The following is a 22,258-nucleotide window of genomic DNA, read 5'->3' as shown; positions in this document are numbered from 1 at the left end:
AACTGGTCCACCTGAGCCTGAAGTTTGACAATCCGATTGTCCGGCAGGAACACTCTGCCCACTTGGGTGTCGAATCAAACTCCCAGATACTCCAGGGACTGAGTTGGACGCAGCTGGCTTTTCTCCCAGTTGATGATCCACCCCAGGGAGCTCAAAAGAGCAATCACCCGGTCCACAGCTTTGCCGCACTCTGCATAAGAGGGGGCTCGGATCAACCAGTCGTCCAAATAAGGATGGACTTGTACTCCTTCCTTTCGCAGGAAGGTCGCGATGACCACCATTACTTTGGAGAAGGTCCGCGGAGCAGTAGCCAACCCGAACGGGAGGGCTCTGAACTGGAAGTGTCGGCTCAGGACTGCAAAACGCAGAAAGCGTTGATGAGGAGGCCAGATGGGAATATGCAAGTACGCTTCCTTGATGTCCAAGGATGCCAGGAACTCTCCTGCCTTCACAGCGGAGAGTCTCCATGCGAAAGTGCCGAACTTTCAAGGCCCCATTGACCCCTTTGAGGTCGAGGATAGGCCGTACAGAACCTCCTTTCTTTGGTACCACAAAGTAAATGGAGTAACGTCCCTTGCCAAGCTGATTTTCTGGCACCGGAACGACCGCCCCCAGGCGGATCAGATTGTTCAAGGTCTGCTGCACTGCCACAGCTTTGACCGGAGACTTGCAGGGAGAGAGTACAAACCCGTCTTTTAAGGGTCGGCAGAACTCTAGCTTGTAGCCATCTCTGATGACTTCTAGCACCCAAGCGTCTGAAGTTACTCTGGTCCACTCGCCCAGAAACGAGGACAGGCGTCCTCCAATCTGCACTGGGCCATGGACCAAGACCCCGTCATTGGGTACGAGACCCTGGGGGAGGACCGGAGGGAGTACCTCCGGGACGGCGGTCTCTGCGAAAGGAATGCTGCTTGGGGGAGAAGTTCCTCTTGAAGGAAGAGGAGGCAGAGGAGCCCGACTTGCCCGGGCGGTACCGACGGACCTCTTGAAACCGTCCTCTGGAGATACCGGGGCGAGCACTGGTCCGAGCCCTGGCCTCTGGTAACCTCTTGCCCTTAGACGTGCCGAGATCGGTCACAATTTTGTCCAGCTCGACCCCAAAGAGCAGCTTGCCTTTAAAAGGCAACTTAGCCAGGCGGGACTTAGAGGCGTGGTCCGCAGATCAATGCTTCAGCCATAGCCACCGCCGCGCAGAGACTGTCTGAGCCATACCTTTAGCTGAGGCTCTCAAGACATCATACAGTAAGTCTGCCAAATAAGACAAGCCCGATTCCAGGGCCGGCCAATCAGCCCTCAAGGAAGGATCCGAGGGGGAAGCCCGCTGCACAATCGTCAGGCACGCCCTGGCCACATAGGAGCCGCAAACTGAGGCCTGCAAACTTAAAGCAGCCGCCTCGAAGGACGACCTTAAGGCCGCCTCCAATCTTCTATCTTGGGCGTCCTTTAGGGCCGTGCCACCTTCCACCGGCAACGCCGTTTTCTTAGTCACCGCAGTGATTAAAGAATCCACGGTAGGCCAAAGAAAGGCCTCACGTTCACTTTCAGGCAAAGGATAGAGGCGGGACATAGCCCTAGCCACTTTGAGGCTCGCTTCCGGGACATCTCATTGAGCCGAAATTAAGGTGTGCATGGCATCATGCACGTGGAAGGTTCTAGGCGGGCGCTTCGTCCCCAGCATAATGGCGGAGCCAACAGGGGCTGAGGGAGAGACGTCCTCTGGAGAGGAAATCTTCAAAATGCTCATGGCCTGCATTAACAGGTTGGGCAATTCCTCTGAGCGAAAGATCCACGCTGCAGAGGGGTCATCCGCTCCATCCGAGCGGGAATCAGTCTCCTCCAAGGAATCCCCAAAGGACCGTTGGGAGAACTCAGATACGCTGCCCTCATCTACATCAGAGGAGACAAAGTCCTCTAAGGCCTGGGAATCCACCCGAGGGCGTTTACTTCCGGAGGCCTCAACCCCTTTATCGGACAAGGGAGCAGGGGCAGCGTTTTGCATAAGGAAGGCCTGATGCAGCAGCAAAATAAACTCGGGGGAGAAACCCCCCCAGACTGTGCACTTCAGCAGCCTGGGCCACAGCCCTAGACGCACCCTCAACCGGCGCTCGCAAGAGCGGGGGAGAAACATGCTGCGCATCCAAGATGGCGTCCGGCGCGACACTCTGTGAAGGAGCCGCGCGGGAAGAACGGCGCTTAACTTTAGCCGCTTTTTTGCCGTCGCCCAAATCAAGGGCGGCCATGGCATAAAACGTCTCCCAGCTCAAGGGCGGTCCAAGAAGAAGCCGTCCGAGCAGAGTGGCCGGCCAAGATGGCGGAGGCGAGCAGCGGGGGATGGGCGTTTATGGCGGGAAAAACCGCCGCGCCGGAGGGAGAACCGGGACACTGACCGGCCTCCGAACTGACACCCAACAAGGGCGAATCAGACTTTAAGACCCCCGCATCCCCGCTAGAAGCGCACACGCGGTCCGGGGAGCGATTCTTCGCGCCCTCGCCCTCCGACGCCATAGGCCACTTAGAGATCGATCGGGGAACCCCCTGCCCGCTATAAAAAGGTAAAAATTACCTGCTTCTTGCTCCGAGCTGTAACGATCTGGTGTCCCAGTGAGTAGCTGCAATAAAAGTTTAAATAAACGTCGAAATAAACGCCTTTAAGGACGTCCAAAAATTTTTTATTTTTTTTTTTTTAAACGGAGCCAGTGGGAGGGGGGAGAAAAGGAAGGACCTGGCGCCACCAGGTTTGCACTTGCTCAAGAAGAGCCCTCAACCCCAGGTACTCAACAAAACCTAAAAATTAGGCTTGGAGACCTAGCCAGAGCTGTTGCTGTGTGTGACCACCACCTGCTGAGATAGAGAACATACTGAGGAGTTTCCGGCAGCACATGACCACGTATAGGGAGGCAAAAGTTTGCTCTCTATCTCCACCTGCTGGTAGATGGACACAACCCACCAGTCTATGGATTGATCAGCATGATGATATGGAATGACATATTTCACAAAATCACCACCAACTCATCTCCAAGTCATTCACATTATTTTACAACCACTCGGGCTTTCATCCTTCTCACAAAAGCATAGCACTCTACTTGTCTTATAGAAGCCATCCAGTCAATTTAACCCATTTTCTTTTACAGCTTTCTAGTTAGAAACTGACAAGGTAGGCCCTTCCCATTCACAAAAATACATTCAATTCCACACTTTGCAAGCCTGAAAATCTATATCTTTGTTCATGCTGTATAAACAGTTTATCTTTGTTCATGCTGTATAAACAGTTTACCAATGTCTCCTCCTCTTCTTGAAACTGTTCTCCAGACAGCAGCCACACTTCCCTCCTGCTGCCTGACCGCAAAAACTACAAGAGAGACTGTAGGGAAGGAAGAGGGGCCAAAGCTTATATAGGAAGTCAAAGAATGCTCACAGGCTTTCAGCTTCCTTAAAAGATACTAACTTTGAAGAAGCCTAACTTAAGAAATATCTTGGTGGTGCCAAATTCACAATGGCAGTCCTGATAGTGCCCTGAGGGATATTTGGGCACTAGAATTTTCTTATAGCCGTCCCCCAATCTGTACCTAGGTTGATCTCAGCTTCCTCAGGCAGAATATAAAAATGGCTTTCAGTTTACCTGCAAGTGCTGTCTATCGATGAAAAGGAACACCGACTGGCTAGGATTGTTGATAACAATTCCAGTCTTGTCCTTCCGGCTCAGTACATGCAGAAACTGTTTTTCATAATCACCATGATGAAACTCAAACTTGGCCTGTGAAGAAAAAACACAAATATTTATACCAAAAGATCAATCAGGTTATTTTCTAGATCTCTTTTAAAACTTCATATAGGATTGATCTATTCTGTGTTTGTAGGAAAAACTAAACTCAAACCCTCAAATCCTACACAATTCTCAAGCTACACACATTGGAATCCAAAAGTAGCATGTGAAAAGCGTGCGCTGTCAAGGGAGGAGAGAATAGTACACCACAATAGCATGCTGCCATTTGCTGCAGTGAGAGTTAAATTGTCTCCTTTTCACTCAGTGCATAAGCGAGGACTGACCCATATACAGACAGGGAGACATTTAGGCCTGCTAGACTCCCCAAGCCCTACTCCCACTTTCAAAAATTCCCTGGTGGTCCAGTAAGCCCCTCCCTTGTCTCCTCTGATCCAGGGCATCCCTAGTTCAGGCAGGTCCTTGACTAGAGTGCCTCTAGTAATGACCAGACCCCCTCTGGGTTACAGTTAGAATGCACCACTAGGGATCAATCTAACAAATTATGAAATGCTTCCAAATAAGGACTGCATTATTTGGCAGAACTACTAGGAGGGTCAGTTGCTGCTATTTTCTGAGATGACAGCAGTAAGGATGCTTCCCTAGACCAGGCAAGTATAATAGCCATGGGGTGGGGAATCTTACCAACATTGGAGGCATTCTGGTATAGGCCTTCCACACCCTGTGCCCTACAGTAGATTACAATCAGATTCCATTTTTACTTTATTTTATCTTTGTAAACTGCTTTGACTGTCCAAAAAACTGTATAGCAAATAACATGCAAACTCAAGGTGAGTTACATTCAGGTACTCTGGATATTTTTCTGTCCCAGGAGGGCTCACAATCTAAGTTTGTACCTGAGGCAATGGAGGGTTAAGTGACTTGCCCAAGATCACAAGAAGCAGCAGTGGGATTTGAACTGGCCATCTCTTGATGGCAAAACCGGTGCTCTAACCACTAGTCCACTCCTCCAGTTGATGGAAGTATCTGAAATAAATATCCTGCTGTGAGATTTCCTTGACAAACTACCATGCTAGAACTTTCAGAATTCTCTGGTCACAATAGATGCTATAAGAAAGATTAGGAATACTAATTTTACTAAGAACAAAGACCACCAAGACTATTTCAAATGCATTTTGGCCTTCAGGAGCGTACAAGAATTGTTGAGCCAGATAGTCTTGACATCTCAAGGAAAACCTTCACTTTAAGGACAAAGTGTTAAAGAAACTTTGAACCACCATCCCATCACAGGGAATACTACCTTTATATTGTCAGGTTGTTGATTTGGAAATAGGCAAAATTTTCTGTCATTCATAATGAATCTCAGAACTTCTCAGGAATAGAAGAAAAACAAAAACTAAACAAACAAAAAAAAAAAAAACCAAAACTTTGCGCTTTGAGGTGTGTAACCATCACCACTATATACTTTGTGAAGAGTTGGGATGCTGCTGACAGGGTTATAAAAAGGACCTTATACTGAAGTGAGAGTTCTTCACTAAAGTATGGAAAAATTATGTCTTATCTGATAATTCTCTTTTTTAGTCTTAGTCCCAACAGATCACTCCAGAACTATGGGTTAGGTCCCTCGACCAGTGGAAGGAGACAAGGTAGTTCTTTGTGATCCACCTCTTATGGGTACTGTGCATCCCCAGAACCTCAATATTTCAAATGACCAAGCAGCAGAGATTAGAAATGTGGCATACAAAGCATGAAATATAAACATGCATTACTCAAAACAGAGCATGAAACAATCATGTTGTTACCAAAACCTAGAAGGCACTAGAGAAATAAAGTGACCCTCAAAGCAGTAGCCATTCCAGACAATCACTATAAGTTGAGCAAGTCAAAGAGGAACTACCATAATTTACAGAGAGAATTTTAAAAAAATGAAGATACTTACCTGTAGCAGGTATTCTCCAAAGGAAAGAAGGCTATATAGTCTCATAATTGGGTAATGCAATGCCGTGTTGCCCGGTCTGGAGCTTGTATCAAGCATTTCACAGAACTCTTTTTGAGTGCAAGACATGCTCCAGTGCGCACGAGTGCCTTCCCGTCCACCATGTGAACACAGGACCAACAGTACAATACTATATCACAGAAGACAACTCCAAGGGGAGGTGGGAGGGTATATGAGAATATATAGCCTGCTGTCCTCGGAGAATACCTGCTTCGCTTTCTCCGAGGACAAACAGGCAAATATTCTCACAATTGGGGAATTCCTAGCTACCAGGTTCAATAGGAACCACCACCAATGAAGCACCTCATAATGGCGAGGTCAGAACAGAGAAACCAGTAAGCAAATCATCTGAAGTGAAGCCTGGGAAAGAATAAAAGGGACTAAGCGGGTGGAGTCAAATGCTAGAATCCAAAGTAAAAGTGAATTACTATTCCATAAAATCCATGATGGGAATGCTGCTGCAGGAACGAGATGTAAATGTGTGGAATGAAAAGAACACAACAGCCCAACCAAGCTTCCTAATAGAAGTGAACAATATAGTCATGGCACTGACACAGCAAGTCTAAAGAGGATTTATCCTGAGTAATCTGGAATGGGCAGAAGGAAAAGAAAAAAAAGGAGGTAGCTAACAGACATTTGCAAATCCACGATAGTGAGCCACCTCCTGTAGGAAAAGTAAGTAACTAAAGGCTAAGGAGAAAACCTGTGGGGCTGAGGCCGCATCAAGGAAAGGCCAGTGTTCGCTTGCAGTGCAATGAGTGAAAAAATATGGTTGCAATGCATGAGACTGCGTGAAGAATGGAGGCAAGAGAAGCAACTAATGTAGATCAAACCCAGATACAACCCGAGGTAGAAACCCAAGGTACATGAAGAACCACTCAATTGCGATGAAAGATGGAACTGCTGACAGAGCCAAAGGTCATAGTCCCGACGAGCCATCAGAAACAAATAGGTTGAGGTCAAGAATGCCCCAAAACAGGAAAATAAGCAGCATAAAGAAGCGCTTAAGAAATGGGATACTGATGCTGAGGTCTCAAAAGCCTTTATACAAAGATAAGAGCACTGAGGAAACTGAGGCGACGTAAACTCAAAGATGTAGAAGGTATGCCTACCAGACGGCAAACCTATCCCACTGGAAAGAGAAACAATTTCCAAGGGGCCTTTCCTTTATACACTAAGAGTGTGGTATAAATTCACGTCAATTGAGCAGATAATATTTTGATCTCCTCACTTGGTTTTGATTGTAGAACTTACTAAAAAGCCATAAAGACTATGTAGACACTTTCAGAAAAAACACCAGGAAGCTAATGCGAAACCTCGATCATCTAGGCCATGGGGGGCCAGAGACCAGAGGATGGGATGCAGAAGAGACCCGCTCTCCCCGTTACGTGGGATGAGGGTCAGAGAATACTCCATGGCCCACCGCACCTGGAAAGAGAATTCCAGAACAAGAGGAACTTAAATCTACAGAGGCCAAAAAGGATGCATCAGAGTGTTGGCTCTTCAGTACTACCTGCTTGACCACAGAGCTTGCCCCAACAGGGAGATGAGACTCCTCATCTCCCAAGATTGTTCTCCCAAGAAAGAAGAAAGGGGAAACGTAAGTGACAGCAGACTCTTCTGGACCTAGAACAAAATGGAAGGACGCTGTAATGTACTTCAGTAACCATGAGAGACATCGAAAGGATGTTCCAGAAAAAGGAGAACCTGGAAGGAACATCTCTAGGAAGAGACCTCTCTTGCAGCTATACAACCTAGTACAGTCAAATGGCCAGTACAGTTCCAAAATTGGCCCGAAGAAGCAGCCGATCACCCTGTGACACTAGTACGGGCCCCTGACACAGAGGGTGAAAACAGAGCATAGATCATGGGAACGAGTAGAGAGTAGCTGAATAGTTGTGAGCATGTCAGGGTGTCCAGAGTGTCAAAAACAGTTGCCTCCAGGATGACAGAACAGTTAGAGTGGGGAAGCCCGACAAGGGAGCTTCACAATCTAGGTGAGCAGTAGGTACCGTAGGAAGATGCAAAGTCGAGGGCCCAGAAGAACAGTCCTAGGGATTAATGGGACAGACTCATTCCCAAACAGAAAGCAAATGAACCATGGGAACAAGTGAAGGACTTCTTCCAGGGTCCTCATAGTCTGACACCACCAAGAAGCTAGAGTCCACCAGGAGATCCCATGTGAAAAAGAGACATGGGTGGTGGAGGCCATGTAATCAACAAGCTGAACAGTTGTGAATGTGGGAGCTGTCGATGGACCCAGTGCCCTGTTGGCAAGAGCGACCAGAGTATCTAGTATCCCATAGGGGAAGAAACGCCCCAATTAGGCAAGTATATAGCAGCAGTCCAATGATGTCGAAGTGGGAGATGGGAAGCAGATGGAGCTGGAGGTAGTGAAACACAAATCCTCCCTATGTCCAGCAACCAAAAAGTGCTCCATATGGGCTCCAAAGCACCGGCCGTCGACGTGCTCCGACAAATCCAAATAGGCAAAGAAACAAACTCTCAGGCGGCGCATAGGAGCTGCGAAGAACATGAGACATATGGTGAAGTTCCCAGGATTGCACATGAAGCCAAAAGGCAGCACGTGGTACAGGCGGTAAAATATCCTCAGTCAAAATGAAAGACTGCCCATGGATAAATATCCAGCCAGTGCAGAGAGCAGAGCCAATGACTGTCCAGAACCACAGGGAGTAGGATGCTTAGGTAAAGAAACCATTCTAAATTGTTCTTTGCTGAGAAAGTAGCACAAGAGTCAAAGAGACAGGATGGAAAGTATCCCCCTTGCATACACTGGCACAATGGAGAACAAGGAATAGAATCTCAGCCGTCGTCCCCTGGTGATATGGACTTGAGCTGAAGGGCCATCCGAAGAGCAGAAAGATATTCCAAAAGGAACTTCTCATACTGAGAACGGATTTGAACTGCTGCCGGCAGACAAGCAGCCTGTATGAGACCCGAATAACTGTGGCCTCTGTGGAATCAGGAGGGCATAGGAGCACCGACTGGTATTACAGCAATTTCCCTCTGGAGTCATCCAAAGGGGTATGGCGCAACATCTGGAGAGCTGTCCAGGCTGAAGCGCATGCTGGAGATGGAAGTAATATGCTGGATTGACATCCATTAATGCTAAGAAGAGAAAGCAAAAACAAGACCTTCCTTTTTGACTGAGCGAAGAGCTTCCTAGACAAGCAGGAAGTTGGAGAAGGTGCCCGAGAGGAGAGAATGCAACGGTGGCTGTACAGTCCATGATGAGGACAGGGAGCCTTTCCAATCATGTTCTAAAAGGGTCATCTCTCCAGCCACCAGCTTCTGCTTAACACACAAAAGCAGAGAGATGCAGTCACCAAGAATTACACGGCCATAGTGGAGGTAGAACTGCTGGAAGCTGCAGCCAAGACATGGCACCTGACCTAGTACTGGTGATGGAAAATGTACAAAGCAGATCGTTAAGAACGTAATTTATTAATACAATTTAAAAATATATATATGTATTTATATATTTTTTTAAATTGTATTAATAAATTACGTTCTTAACGATCTGCTTTGTACATTTTCCATCTTGGAGCTTGCAGACCGTCTGCCTTTGTGCTTTCTAGTACTGGTGATACACCATCTGTTGCTCAGTCAACTGACGAAGTGACTCGACTAGCTCCAATGGGAGAGAAGCTGCCAAAATGAGTGTGGAATGAAGCTGCATAGTATATTCCTATGGAGAGGTAGCAGGACTGAAGTCCGGAGAAGGGCAATGAAACCCAGTATTTCAGCTTCGAGTGGATCCATGGTACTAGCATCCCAGCTAGTGGGTGCCAAAGTATAGCTCATAGAAATCCGTATTCCTGTAAGCGTTAATCCAACTGCCCTGGAGGGAGGAGGAAGTAGAGCTCAGGAAACCAGGAGAGTCTTGAAACTGGTGCATGGAGGCTAAATCTATGTGAGGGAGCGGGCCATAGAAGGACCTCCGTACTCCTCATGAGAACCTCATGAAACAGCTAATAGACCAGGACTAGTACAGATCTCCTAGGATGAGACTCGTAGCCCAGGAACTCAAAAAGGAAAAAGCAATACTCCACCTCCAAAGGTAGCGAAAAGATGTTCGCCATGTCCCCGAAGGGAAAGACAGGCTCGTCAATGGAGATATCCGTGCCAGTGGAGTTAGGGTGGGTGCAGATGGCATTCTAAAGGACACCTTCTCCGAGAAGTGCCAGGAATGCGCATCTGACCCTCATATGCTCTGCACCGGTGCCAGCCAGGAACCTGTCATGGGTGGGCTGAGAGAGTCCTCCTCACCCGAGAAGAGGCAGAACCCTGAAAGAGGCATCGAAGATAGGGCTCTAGACTCGAGTTGCATTAAAACTGCTTGCAGGGCCGATCGACACGGGCAGAAGTCAACCCCACTGGAGAGGCCATACCACAGGCTGAGGACCACGCGGGGCCAATACAAAAAGAAGCGTCAGGAACAAGCACCCTCAAAACCGATGTGGATCTAGGCTCTCAAGAGGCATGTCGGGTGCAAGCACCTTCGACACCAATGTCCTGGAATCGAGGTTTGTAAATCAAGAAGCGTACTGGGAACAAGTACCGTCTCTAGAAAAGAGAGGAGCTGATACAAACGGCGTAGCAGGGGCAAGCACCTTCAACGCTGATTCCCCAGATCAAGGCTTGGATGTCAAGAGGCATGGCAAACACAAGCACCTTCGACGTCGATGCCTCTTAAAAAAAAGCAAAACAGTTTGAAGACGCAGTGTAGAAATGAACTGCAGAAAGCAGCGATTATATGGGTTAGTGGAGAATAATGGCTGGTACAAGCACAGTTGACACCAATGCCACTCTGAAAATGGCCAGGCTTCAAGGAGTAGGGTCCTGGTGCTCCAAAACTCCAGCAGCTGTAGTAATTGGAAGGTCTCTTGTTATTGAGAGTTCCCCAACACTGCAGTGCCTTGGAGGAACCGAAGGAGACCAACACTGATCCTCAAAGCTCATATGGCCAAAGATTTTTGGTACCGACATCGATCCTCAACGCAGACGATCCTTGGTACCTACAGTCCTCAGTATTGACGCAATGCTCCATGCCAACTTTCCTCAGCACCGACGGTTATGCACGGTATCCACATTGAGTCCTGGATACAGACAAGGACAAAGTGAAGCCTCACGCCCCTAGCTGGTGCTGAAAACTGTCGAGCCCAGGGACTCACATAGCGGTCGACAAAGCAGGTGCTGATTCAACCGCTGAGTCGACACCATAGACGTCGAGGCCTTGGACGGTACAAGAGTTCCCTGTGAGCCCCTATGACTAACTGGGTTCTGGCTTAAATTTGAAGACACAGAAGGGGTTTGCAGTCATACCAAAAGTGCTACAGAAAAAGGTGATACTCGATGGTGTCGAAAGAGAACCAGAGAAAAATGAAAGGAAAAAACCCCACCAGAGCTCAGGCTTAAATACAACCTCGGCCTATGGAGCCCCAGTAAAAGAGAGAAAGTAAAGAAAAAGATAATTGAATGGGATAAAATGAACGAGGCACATAAATGAAGAAAAGAAAACCAAAAAGGCACAAAAAAATTCTGTTAAGAACCGAAAGGGCAGCTATGAGCTGTTAAAAAACATGCCCTCTTCTCACAGCAGAAAAAAATTTGGTCCCGCATTCACATGGTGAGTGGGAAGACACCTGCGCACTGGAGTGTATCTCGTGCTCCAGAAGAGCTCTGTGAAAAGCTTGATACAAGCTCCACACCGGGCAACTCTGTGTCGTGTTACCCAATTGTGAGAATATTAGCCTGCTTGTTCTCAGAGAATGAAGGATTTACTCATGTGAAATAACACACAGTTGAATAATAAATTCATCAACTACTGAAGTGTACTGAACAGAGATCTGCTACCACAGAAAGAGCTAAGGCAGCTGCCATAAAAACTTCAAGAAACAAAGATTAGATTGAAGAACCAGCAGGTAAATTCTAAAAGAGAAATAGAATGAATGGTATAATTACCAGAATAGACCAACTCACCCCAAATTAAGAAAATCTCCAAGGGTGGGTTTTCTGGACTGATCTGTTGGGATTAAAGAAAAGAAAATTATCAGGTAAGCCATTTTTCCTTCCTTTTCATTCCACAGATCAGTCCAGAACTGTGGGATGCAGCAAAGCAGTTCACAAATAGAATATATGCCTAACACAGCAGACAATCTGAGGCATGGGGAAGCTCCATATAATGCTGAAAAGGCATTAGAAATAAAAGATAAAGAGAGGAAGGAGTGCTGAAACACTACAAAAGCATAAGCTGAACAGAGTAAAAGAAGGTAAGGAAAGGTGTAAAATAAGGCCAAGCATCGTCACCATAAAAAGTTTATACAAAATCAGTAAAAGACTGAAAATACAGGCAATACCACTAAAGTGAATACTGGGAAGATCACTTATGAGAAGCCCAAAGAGATTCAAGCTGTGTGCCAACTGAGAGAAGACTGAGGCACAGGTGACAAAATTAAATGGAAGTATAGTTTCCAGGGGTAGACTGCACCCCAGTCCCTAGAGAAAGATGAACAGTAGCCATAGTCTGGAAATGAGAATAAGATTGAAGATCACCAGATATGGATAGGCTGTAACAGATAACACTGAATATACCCAGATGGGGAAATTACCATAGATATTGTGAATTAAAATAATAAATAGTAAGCGAACTCTAGTAGCCCTGGAAACAGAAAAATGAAGACAATATTTAGAAACTGAAGTCCCATTAAAATAAGATGACAATATATTACTAAAGAGAATATTCCAATTCCTTGTGAATAAAACACCATAGGTTTGGTGTCATGAGACCAAGGACAGCTAATAAAAGGAGGCAAAAGTACCACTAAGTACTGATTTCATGAGGGAAAGGATTCTGCAAAATCGCTGAAACCAAAACTTAACTTAATTATGAGGCTTAGGCAAGCAACAATGAAAGGCTAAACTAGGTGTTGATTTGGCAGGAAAGTCAGCTTAGCTAGGTTTGCGGAATAGAACTCAAATAAACAATGTTAAAGTAAAAGAGAAATACTCTCAAAAGGTGAATCAACTTTGTGAAGAAATCCTGCTGCTTCTAAAAAGGATATCGTCAATCCACACAAGGCTAATCCTATATAATGAAACTCTACTGAGTGAATGAGAAGAATTCCAGCTCAGACTGCAAGGCTTAGCCAAGATGATTCTACTAAAATTATCAGTCATAAAGGCTAAAGTCAGCTGAGTCATAGAAGGTAAGTGAAGCTAATTCTGAAAGAAAAGTTGAGATGATGTTGATCTCAGCTGAGTTTGTGAGTGCATGCACAGCTGAGTTCATCACGCTAAACAAAGAGTTTGCAACGAGTAGTGCAGTTAAATCTGCAAGAGTCTGCAATGTCAAACAAAGTGAAGTCCGTGAAATTAAGGTTATTCAAGTCTGAAAGGTTAGTCTCAGTTGTATATACGAGGTTAGGTTCAACTGAATCTGAGAGGAAAGTTTCACATTAGTTTGAGACGTTAAATTCAGGCAAGTCCAAGATGTTAAGTTTGGCAGAGGCCAAAATATGAAGCTAAGTGGAGTCTGAGCGATGAAACGCTAATTAGTCCTCAAGATTAAGCTCAGCCAAGTCTGAAATGCTAAGACAAAGAGTATCTGTTCTGAATACATGAGAGAGGTCAATGGACATTTTAAGGAGCAGCGCAGGTGAGAGGATGCTAAACTCAACTAAGTCTGAAATGTTAAACTAAGGCAAGACAGAGTATCTGTTCTGAATACATGAGCGAGGTCAATGAAAATTGTAAGAAGCAGTGCAGGTGCGAGGATGCTAAACTCAATTGAGTCTGTGAGGTTAAGCTCAGCTGAGGCTGCAAAACCAGAAATGGCTGAGGCTGCTAATTAAGCTCTGCTGAGGCTGCAAAACCAGAAATGGCTGAGGCTGCTAATTAAGCTCTGCTGCAAACAAGAGATCCACATCAGCTGCACCTGTGAATGTAAGCTCAAATAAAGAGGTTAGGCTTATGTAAGATCATGAGTTAAGACTTAGCCAAACCTTTGAGGGTAAGCTGCACTGAAACCATAAGCATCGTACCAGGTGAAAGGAAGGATAGCTGTTCAAGATACTGTGAGGACAGAAGGCCAGGAGATTGATGGTATAAGAATAGCTATATTTGGTCAGACCATGGTCCATCTAGCCCAATAACCTGTTTCCAACAATGAATCCTGGACACAAGAACCTGGCAGAAACCCAAATAGTAGCAGTAATTTTATTCTTTATTATAGTTTACTTTACCTGGCATGGGTGTGAGGCTTACCAGTCTGCAGTTTCCCAGATTGCCCCGAAAGCCATTTTAAATTGACATTATGTAGGCCACCTTCCAATTTTCAGGTACTATGGATGATTTTATTTACAGGTTACAGATTATCAATAGCTGGACTCACGACCGGGCCCAAGGGAAAAAGAGGAAGCAGTGCAGTACTCAAGGGAGGCCTGGAAAAAAAAAAAAAAAAAGAGGGAGTGATGCTGGATTCACAGGGGAGGGGCTGAGGGGAAAAAAGAACATAAGAATAGTCACACTAGATGTCAGACCAATGGTCCATCTAGCACAGTATCCTCTTTCCAACAGTGTCACAAGTACCCGGAAGCCCAAATATAGCAACATTCCATGCTAATTCCAGGGCAAGCAGTGGCTTTACCATGTCTGTCTCAATAGGAGACTATGAACTTTTCCTCCAGGAACTTGTCCAACCCTTTTTTGAACCCCGATATGCTAACCACCATTACAACATCCTCCAGCAAAGAGTTCCATTCGCCGAGTGAAAAAATATTTCCTCCTATTTGTTTTTAAAAGTATTTTTATGTAACTTCATTGAGTGTCCTAGTCTTCATACCTTTTTGAAAGAGAGAAAGAAAAATCACTTCTACTCATTTTACACCACTCAGGATTTTGTAGATCTCAATCATATCTTCCCCTCAGCCATCTCTTTTCCAAGCTGAAGAGCCCTAACCTCTTCAGCCTTTCCTCATAAGAGAGGAGTTCCATCCCCTTTATCATTTTGGTCGCTCTTCTTTGAACCTTTTCTAATTCCGCTACATCATTTTGAGATACGGTGACCAGAACTGAACACAATACGCAATATTGTGACAGAAAGGTGGAGCAGTTCCTCAAGCAGGCCTTTGTCTCAGCCCCAGGAAGTTGTTTGTGGTGGCTATGTTACCCGTGTACTGTTGTGGTGGGTGCAGCAATTGCCAGAAGCATTGCCATACTGGGACATACCAAAGGTCCATCAAGCCCAGCATCCTCTCATATTCTCATGCACTTTACTTGTTATCTATATTCAGATTTCCTTATCCCATTAATGTGATTGTTGTTGTATTATATTGTAAGCCGCATTGAGCCTGCGGGATATAAATGCAGCAAATAAATAAATAAATAAATCAAGGTTGCTCCATGGAGGAGCAATACAGAGGCATAGTATTCTTGGTCTTATTTACCATACCTTTCCCTAATAATTCCCATTTGCTTTTTCGGTCGCTATACACTGGGCAGATTTCAGCATATTGTCTACAATGACACCTAGATCTTTTTCTTGGGTGTTGACCCCCAAAGTGGACCCTAGTATTTGGTTAACAATGATTCTTATTCTTCTCAATGTGCATCACTTTGCATTTGCCCACATTAAATTTCATCTGCCATTTGGATGCTCAATCTTCCAATTTCCTATGGTCTTCCTGCAATTTTTCACAGTCTGCATGTGTTAATATCCTTGCATCGTTATGTGTCATCTGCAAATTTAATCACCTCACTCGTTGTTCCGATTTCCAAGATCATTTATAAATATGTTAAATAGTACTGGTTTCAGTACAGATCCCTGAGAGAAATGGAAATTGAACCCTACCCTCTGTTTTCTGTTTTTGTCAAGTTAAAAAAAATATTTCCTCCTATTTGTTAAAGTATTTCCATGTAACTTCATTGAGCATCTGTACTTTTTGAAAGAGTGAAAAATTGGTTCACTTCTACTCATTCTACTCCTTCAGTATGACCAATAACAAAGAAGTGCAGAAACAATGGAGAAAGAGGAAAACTTCCTGCCTCTGACAAATACAAACTTGGAAGCAACGAAACCAAAAAACAAGAAAAAAGGAACAGTGCAAACCAACTCTGAACAAAGGCTGTCCTCTCAGCAGTAAATAATCCTCATCTTCAATTGAAGTGTTGACTGACAATATTCATCAGTTATTTCTCTTCCCCCCCCCCCCCCGGTAAACTGCATCTGCAAACAAAATCAGCCAAAAACTCACTTGAGTCAAGAACATATATACAGAATGAGACATACAAGTCCAAGGGAGAGCCTGTGGATTCATGTGCTGGAACTAAAGGATAGAAAATCATCAAGTAAGAACTAATTTTTCCTTACATTTTGTCCCACAGACTTACAGGATATAACAAAGCAGTCCTCAAGTAGGGCAGGACACAGCAATCCCTGCCAAGAGAACAGAGGCCTCAAAAGCTGAATTCCCCCTCCGCCCCAAACAAAAACATAAAAAATTGTAATCCTTCGGAGAAAGCATGTGAAGGAGACCAGTCTCGGACCTGTAAATTTCATCAAAAGAAATTGACTGGGATTCTGCAAAGGAAGTAGCCTGCACCCTCACAGAATGCACCTTCAGACTCAATGGGCAATTTTTACCTGCCAAACATATGCAAAGAATGACATCCTTAAGCCATCGTTTAATGGTAGCCTTGGAAGCTTGCTCTCCTTTCTTGAGGCTGCAAACAGGACAAACAGTCAGAACTCCTGAATGCGTTGGTAACCTCCAAGTACTTGATCAAATTCTGTGAAAACCCAAACACCGGAGGGAGTGAAATTCCCCTGGATAATTCTCCCTGCAAAATACAGAGAAATCAGCTGATTCAGATGGAACTCCAAAACCACCTTGGGCAGAAAGGAGGGCATCATCCTAATCGTGACCCTTGCCTCTGTAAAATGGAGGAAGGGGTCCTTGCAGGACAGAGCTTGCAACTCCAACAAATGCCTGGTTGATAGCCATTAAAAAACACTGTCTTAAGCATGAGGATCATTCAGAGTAAGATGATCCTTAAGCTTTAACTGGGGGTCTCTGCAAGAGTGTGAAGGCCATTAAAATTCCAAGATGGACAAATAGCCCCCACCTGAGGGGCTGCAAGTGATTCACTGCTTAAGAAAACGGATCACATCTGAATGCACTACTAAAGAAGTCCACTGAATGCATCCCTGAAACTGTGCCAGAGCTGTCACCTGAACTTTCAGCATACTCACAGATAAGCCCTTCGTAAGGCCATCCTGTGGAATAAAGAGGCCTGAAACTGTAAAACACTCCTGGGGGCATACCATGACACAAAGGTCCTCCAAACCCTAAAGCCACCAAAAATCAACCGCTTCCTGATCTGAAAAAGCGTCGCTATTTCATCCTGAACCTTTCCTCCTCAATCTCGACCTCTCAAGATCCATACTCTAAAACCAAAAGAGGAGGGACCCTCCTTTTGTACAGGGCCTTACGACAACAGACCCTCTGGGATGGTAGCTGAATGGGGCTGTTGATCTGCAAACAGATAATGTCCACATTCCACGGTCTGCTAGGTCAATCCAGCTACCAGAATCATGGGGCCCAATGGGGAGAGATCCTCCTGAGAACTGCCTGTCACTGACCACGGAGGTAAAACAGAGAAGTGAGTCCTCGGACAAGAGTGTAGAAGTGCATCTATGTCCTTGGAGTCGTGCTCTTTCCGTCTGCTGAAAAACCTGGGAGCTTTGGCTTTGAACTTCATAGCCATCAGGTCCAGGACAGAAGTCCTCAGTTGGACGATATCGGATGAAATGCCTCCTTGGAAAGCTCCCAGATTAAGATGGTGGCAGAGGCACACCAAAGCCAATGTGGTGCTAAACAGCTTGCAGCTGAGAATAAAAACAGTCTTGCATGTTCCCTTTCTGCCTGGAAATCTTTTGTTCTGTGTTTTGTTTTTTGAAGGTTTTGGGGGGGGGGGGGGGAACCTGGCACCACCTGGTGTACCCGAGCCAACTATGGACATTCTGGCCGAACAACAAGCCAGGAGGCAGCACCAATCAGAGCTGACAGGATATGACCATCCACCTCCTGAGATAAACAGAATGCTTTATGGGAAAAGCTGCTGCACAGTATCCTATATGGCAGAGCTTTGTCATTCTCTCTCCACCTGCAGGTAGTTAGGCATAATCCGCAAGTCTCTGGATCTATCTGTGGAATGAAATGGAAAGCGCCAAGAGACAAAGAAAAGGACTCCGAAGAACTGTTAGCCCAAAGAGCTGAGCTTTAAATCTGAGCCCCCTGTTCTTAGCGCACTGTAATAACTATTAAGCAATTTGTCAACTCTGTGTTAAGAAGCAAATTAACTGATGAAACAATTCCACATCAAAGAAATATAAAAGGGAAAGATGTCAGAGGAAACACCATGAGAAACACTTAGTTTTTTAAATAAGAAGAGCAGTGCTAAAAGAGGTAGGTCTCTGCCTTCTGTTAATTTAATAACTTAGCAACCTGGGCATCAGAAAACATACTGAGGCAATTAAAGACAAATAGCAACTGCCAGAAATGGGACAAACAATACTGCAGAGAAGGACCGCCGGCCAAACAGCCTAAAACGACAGATCTGCATAGAGAATTCTGGAGGCAAACACAAAAAGGGTACACATATGTGGTGAAAAACAAACTAAGGAGGCACAGAAACAGGAGCAGCAATAAAATTAAAAAAAAATATTAGTCACTTGAAAACAAAATGGAAGACTGAACCTCCCTGTCAGCTCAGATGGCCAAGGGGAGGAGGAAGAGGAGAAAGACTATACGCACAAGTCCCTGCTGTGAAGAATGGAATGCATTTGGTTGAGGAGATAGCTACCAGGAACACAGTCTTCAGAGTAAGGTCCTTGACTGTGGCAGTCCGCAATGGTTCAAACAGAGGCTTCTGTAAAGCCTGAAGCACACGGTTGAGATCCCATGAAGGACAAGGGGGACCAAACAAGAGGCTTCAGGTGATAAATCTCTTTCAGAAACCTAAGCATATCAGGATGAGCCCCTAGAGACAAACAAGGGAGCCTCCCCCTGTATCAAGACAATAATGCCACTTGAATATGTAAATTTAAGGCCAAATCCTTCAACCCTTCAGTCCCTGCTCGACAGAGCTTACAACGTGCAAAATCTTCTAGGCAACTATATCCAATGAGCAAATATATCTTATGAACGATACAATGCTATTACCCACACGAGGGCCTGTTTATCCTGAAAGAGAGTCCTCCACTGGCATTTGAAATTTTCAACCAAAATAACTGACAGTATAGACTAGTAAATAGGAATTAATGAATGATTTACTATGAAAGAAAAAAAGATCAAGAAAGATAAGAAAGATAGTACCTGAACAGGCCTATAGGGCTCATCCTCTGACCCCTTCCACCTCGAAAACAGGAGACAGACAATCTTCTCAATGTCATTCCGAGGCCAAAGAATGAAATCCATCTCCTGAGTGCATCCAATTACATCCTGGTGGGAAGAAAAGCTAGTTTATTCCTCAATCATCTCAGCCACATGTTTACATTTTGCATTTAAAAAGCAAGATTGATATTTTTGTATGAACTGTCAGTTTCACAGTACTCTAGAAACACAAACACAGTCTGGTACTCAGATATTTTGGTAAATGCCACCACTCATCTCTCAATATTAAGTCAGTAGATGATAGCAGAAAAAGAACAATCAAGCCAGTGTGCCCAGTCATTCTTGTCCACGCTACAAATATATATCCCAGCAGCCAAAAAATGTAAATCAATAGCTCTTTCCCCTTATCCAGGACAGTTGTGTCACCATCCCCATTTGTACTCTACCATCTATGACAAATCAGCATACAAGAACCTCCACTTAGACCACACCCAATACATTTCCCTCCTTGCACATAACCATGCAGAAATAAAGAGCCTACAAAGAAACTATCTATATAAATAATTCTCACCTGGAACATTCTGAAGCTCAGTCTGTCAGAGGGAAACACTGAAGTGTAGGCTGTCAGACACTCACTCTCACTCATATGCACCACTCACTGTCACTCCTAGACCCGCCCTCAGCCACGCCCCTTCCGCACATAATTCGCTACCCCAACGTTCTAAATGAAGCCTCCAACCGGAAGTTGACCACTTTTCGCCCATTGCTGTGTGCCCCGCCCTCACGTCAGAACGTGATGACACTGAGGGCGGAGCACTCACACTCCACAAAATGCCATCCACGACGGCGCAACACTGACGCTCCAGGAAACGCAATCTCAACCAGCACACACCCAGCTGTCACTGCCCCCCCAGCGCATAGAAACGGAACGCAAAAATGCTGCGAGTTCAACCGGCACACACCCAGCTGTCACTGCCCCCCCCCCCCTCGGCGCATAGAAACGGAACGCGAAACTGCTGCGAGTGCTCCCACAGCACAGCCAATGCAGGAAATACTGACATGGGGAAACAGAGCTCAAACATCAAACGACAACGGTGCTGCTACAGCAAGGCTGGACGGGGAAGGTCACCGAGGCAACAGGGCTTCACTGATTGAAAGACGCTTCACTGCTGATCTGCACAGTACACCGCACAAACAGGAAGCAACTCCACCCCCTCTAACAGCTGCATGACGAACATGAATGCAAAGGTACCCGGTGCACAGGCATCAACAGCTGCAGGGTCACCAGGTTCAAAACTTGCCTTCTACCATGCTGGGATTTACAGCCTCACCAGCTTTCACTTTTCCTTTCACAGCTGCCCTTCCATCCCTATTTGCTATTCACACCAGAGGAGGGGGTGCTCACAGCACAGGAGGAGGAGAGGAATGTATCTCTCTCTCACACACACACACACACTCGCACATTCACTCTCTCTCTCTCACACACTCACTATCACACACACTCTCTCTCAAACATACACACTCCCAGGAAAACCTTGCTAGCGCCCGTTTCATTTCCCTCAGAAACGGGCCTTATTTACTAGTAGTATAAGAAAAAGCATCCCAATAGACCAATTTGATATACCTGTTACCTGTCTTTGAAAGACACAAATGTATTGAGCTAATCCTATATATAAAAATGATCACCCTGTCTTTTCAGATCTGAGATGGTGTGGGGAAGGAAGCAGTTTCAGTTGCAGACATTATGAATGGATTGTTGCAACAACTTGATGTAGGGAAATCCTAAAGAACAGTGTACATTTTCATATTAGTACTAGAAATGTAGTTGTCATGTTTGTTCTGTATTATGTGGAAATAAGGGTTAGAATGTTGTACACAATAATCCAAACACTGGATTAATTTAATATCTATGACAAGTTTTTAAGAGTGACCCTTTCAACATCATTAAAAAAAAAAAAAAAAAAAAAAAAAGAGTTACATTTGATTTAAATAATCAAGTACTGTCTATATTAACAGTTTTGACTCTGAACATAAGAGCAGCCAAAGTGAATCAGATGGATGGTCCATCTAGCCCACTATCCCGCTTACAAACAGTGGCCAATACAGGTCACAAGTACCTGACAGAATCCCAATGAGTAGTAAGATTTGATGCTACCAATCCCAGAATAAGGTAAAATTAGTTAATTTTCTTTCCATTAGTCCCAACAGATCAATCCAGATACCAGTGGGTTGTGTCCCTCTACCAGCAGGTGGAGATAGATAGTGACTGGTTGCAGGGGACCTGGCTATTGTGGGGTGGGTACCTCAGTAATCACCCCACCCCTGAAGGGTGGCCTAACATTTGAGTACTGGCATCTTTTTAGGTAGAAAAAGCGCACTGGCGCTGCATCCTCTGTAGTATTCCTTTAATTCCCATTGGTCCCTAGAAAAGAACAGAACCTAGTGGACCATAACAAGAATAAACAGCTCCCTCATAACAAGGGAAATTACACATACCCCAAAACATGAAAGGGCGGGCCTCTGGATTGATCTGTTGGGACTAATGGAAAGAAAATTATCAAGTAATAACTAATTTTACCTTCCACAGCGTCCCATAGATCAATCCAGAGACAAGTGGGATGTACAAAAGCAATCCCCAAAGTAGGGTGGGATCTCCAAAATAGACACAGGCCAGAGAACGACCCGAAACGATCCCAAAACAGAGGCCGTAGCCAAATTCCCGGAGGACTCACCACCGCCAGATGAAAAGAAACGCATTCCCCAGATTGCGGAGAACCGAATAAAAACTATAGAATGGTCGGTGCAGTATCCCGTAGGTGAAGCATGACTCACCCTGAGAAGCAGATCCCGGCAAGGCCCAAAAGCCACTGAAACCAGTCCAGCCTGAACGACAGGCACATTCATCACCTCGGTGATCTGCCACCAAGCCAATATCTGCGGACTGAGCTGAGAAATCATACTTACCAAAAGGACACCACTCGCGAGAGACCAAGAGAATGCCTGGGTTGCTCACCAAAGGAAGAAAGAAGGCCAACTAGTAGCCCCAGCCAAATATGAGAGCAACCACAACCCAACTCCCGCGAGGAGTCAAGCCAAACAGCCATAACCAACGGAGAGACCCAGGCC

At 45.3% G+C, this 22,258-nt stretch overlaps 1 protein-coding gene across 1 annotated transcript in view; it reads right to left on the bottom strand.

The window, feature by feature from the left end:
- The window catches only part of C1H6orf62 (chromosome 1 C6orf62 homolog), a 48,070-nt gene that overhangs the window by 7,357 nt on the left and 18,455 nt on the right, over positions 1-22,258 (bottom strand). Inside the window, exons 3-4 of the mRNA XM_030212207.1 lie at positions 19,115-19,240; positions 3,620-3,754 (exon numbers count right to left, since the gene is read on the bottom strand). Coding sequence (XP_030068067.1) covers positions 3,620-3,754; positions 19,115-19,240 — 261 coding nt within the window. The remainder of the gene's footprint in view (positions 1-3,619; positions 3,755-19,114; positions 19,241-22,258) is intronic.

Source organism: Microcaecilia unicolor, chromosome 1 (assembly GCF_901765095.1).
Source record: "Microcaecilia unicolor chromosome 1, aMicUni1.1, whole genome shotgun sequence".
Taxonomy (NCBI): Eukaryota; Metazoa; Chordata; class Amphibia; order Gymnophiona; family Siphonopidae; genus Microcaecilia; species Microcaecilia unicolor.
Note: the sequence above shows the minus strand (reverse complement) of the source record. Positions and strands in the feature narration are given on the sequence as shown.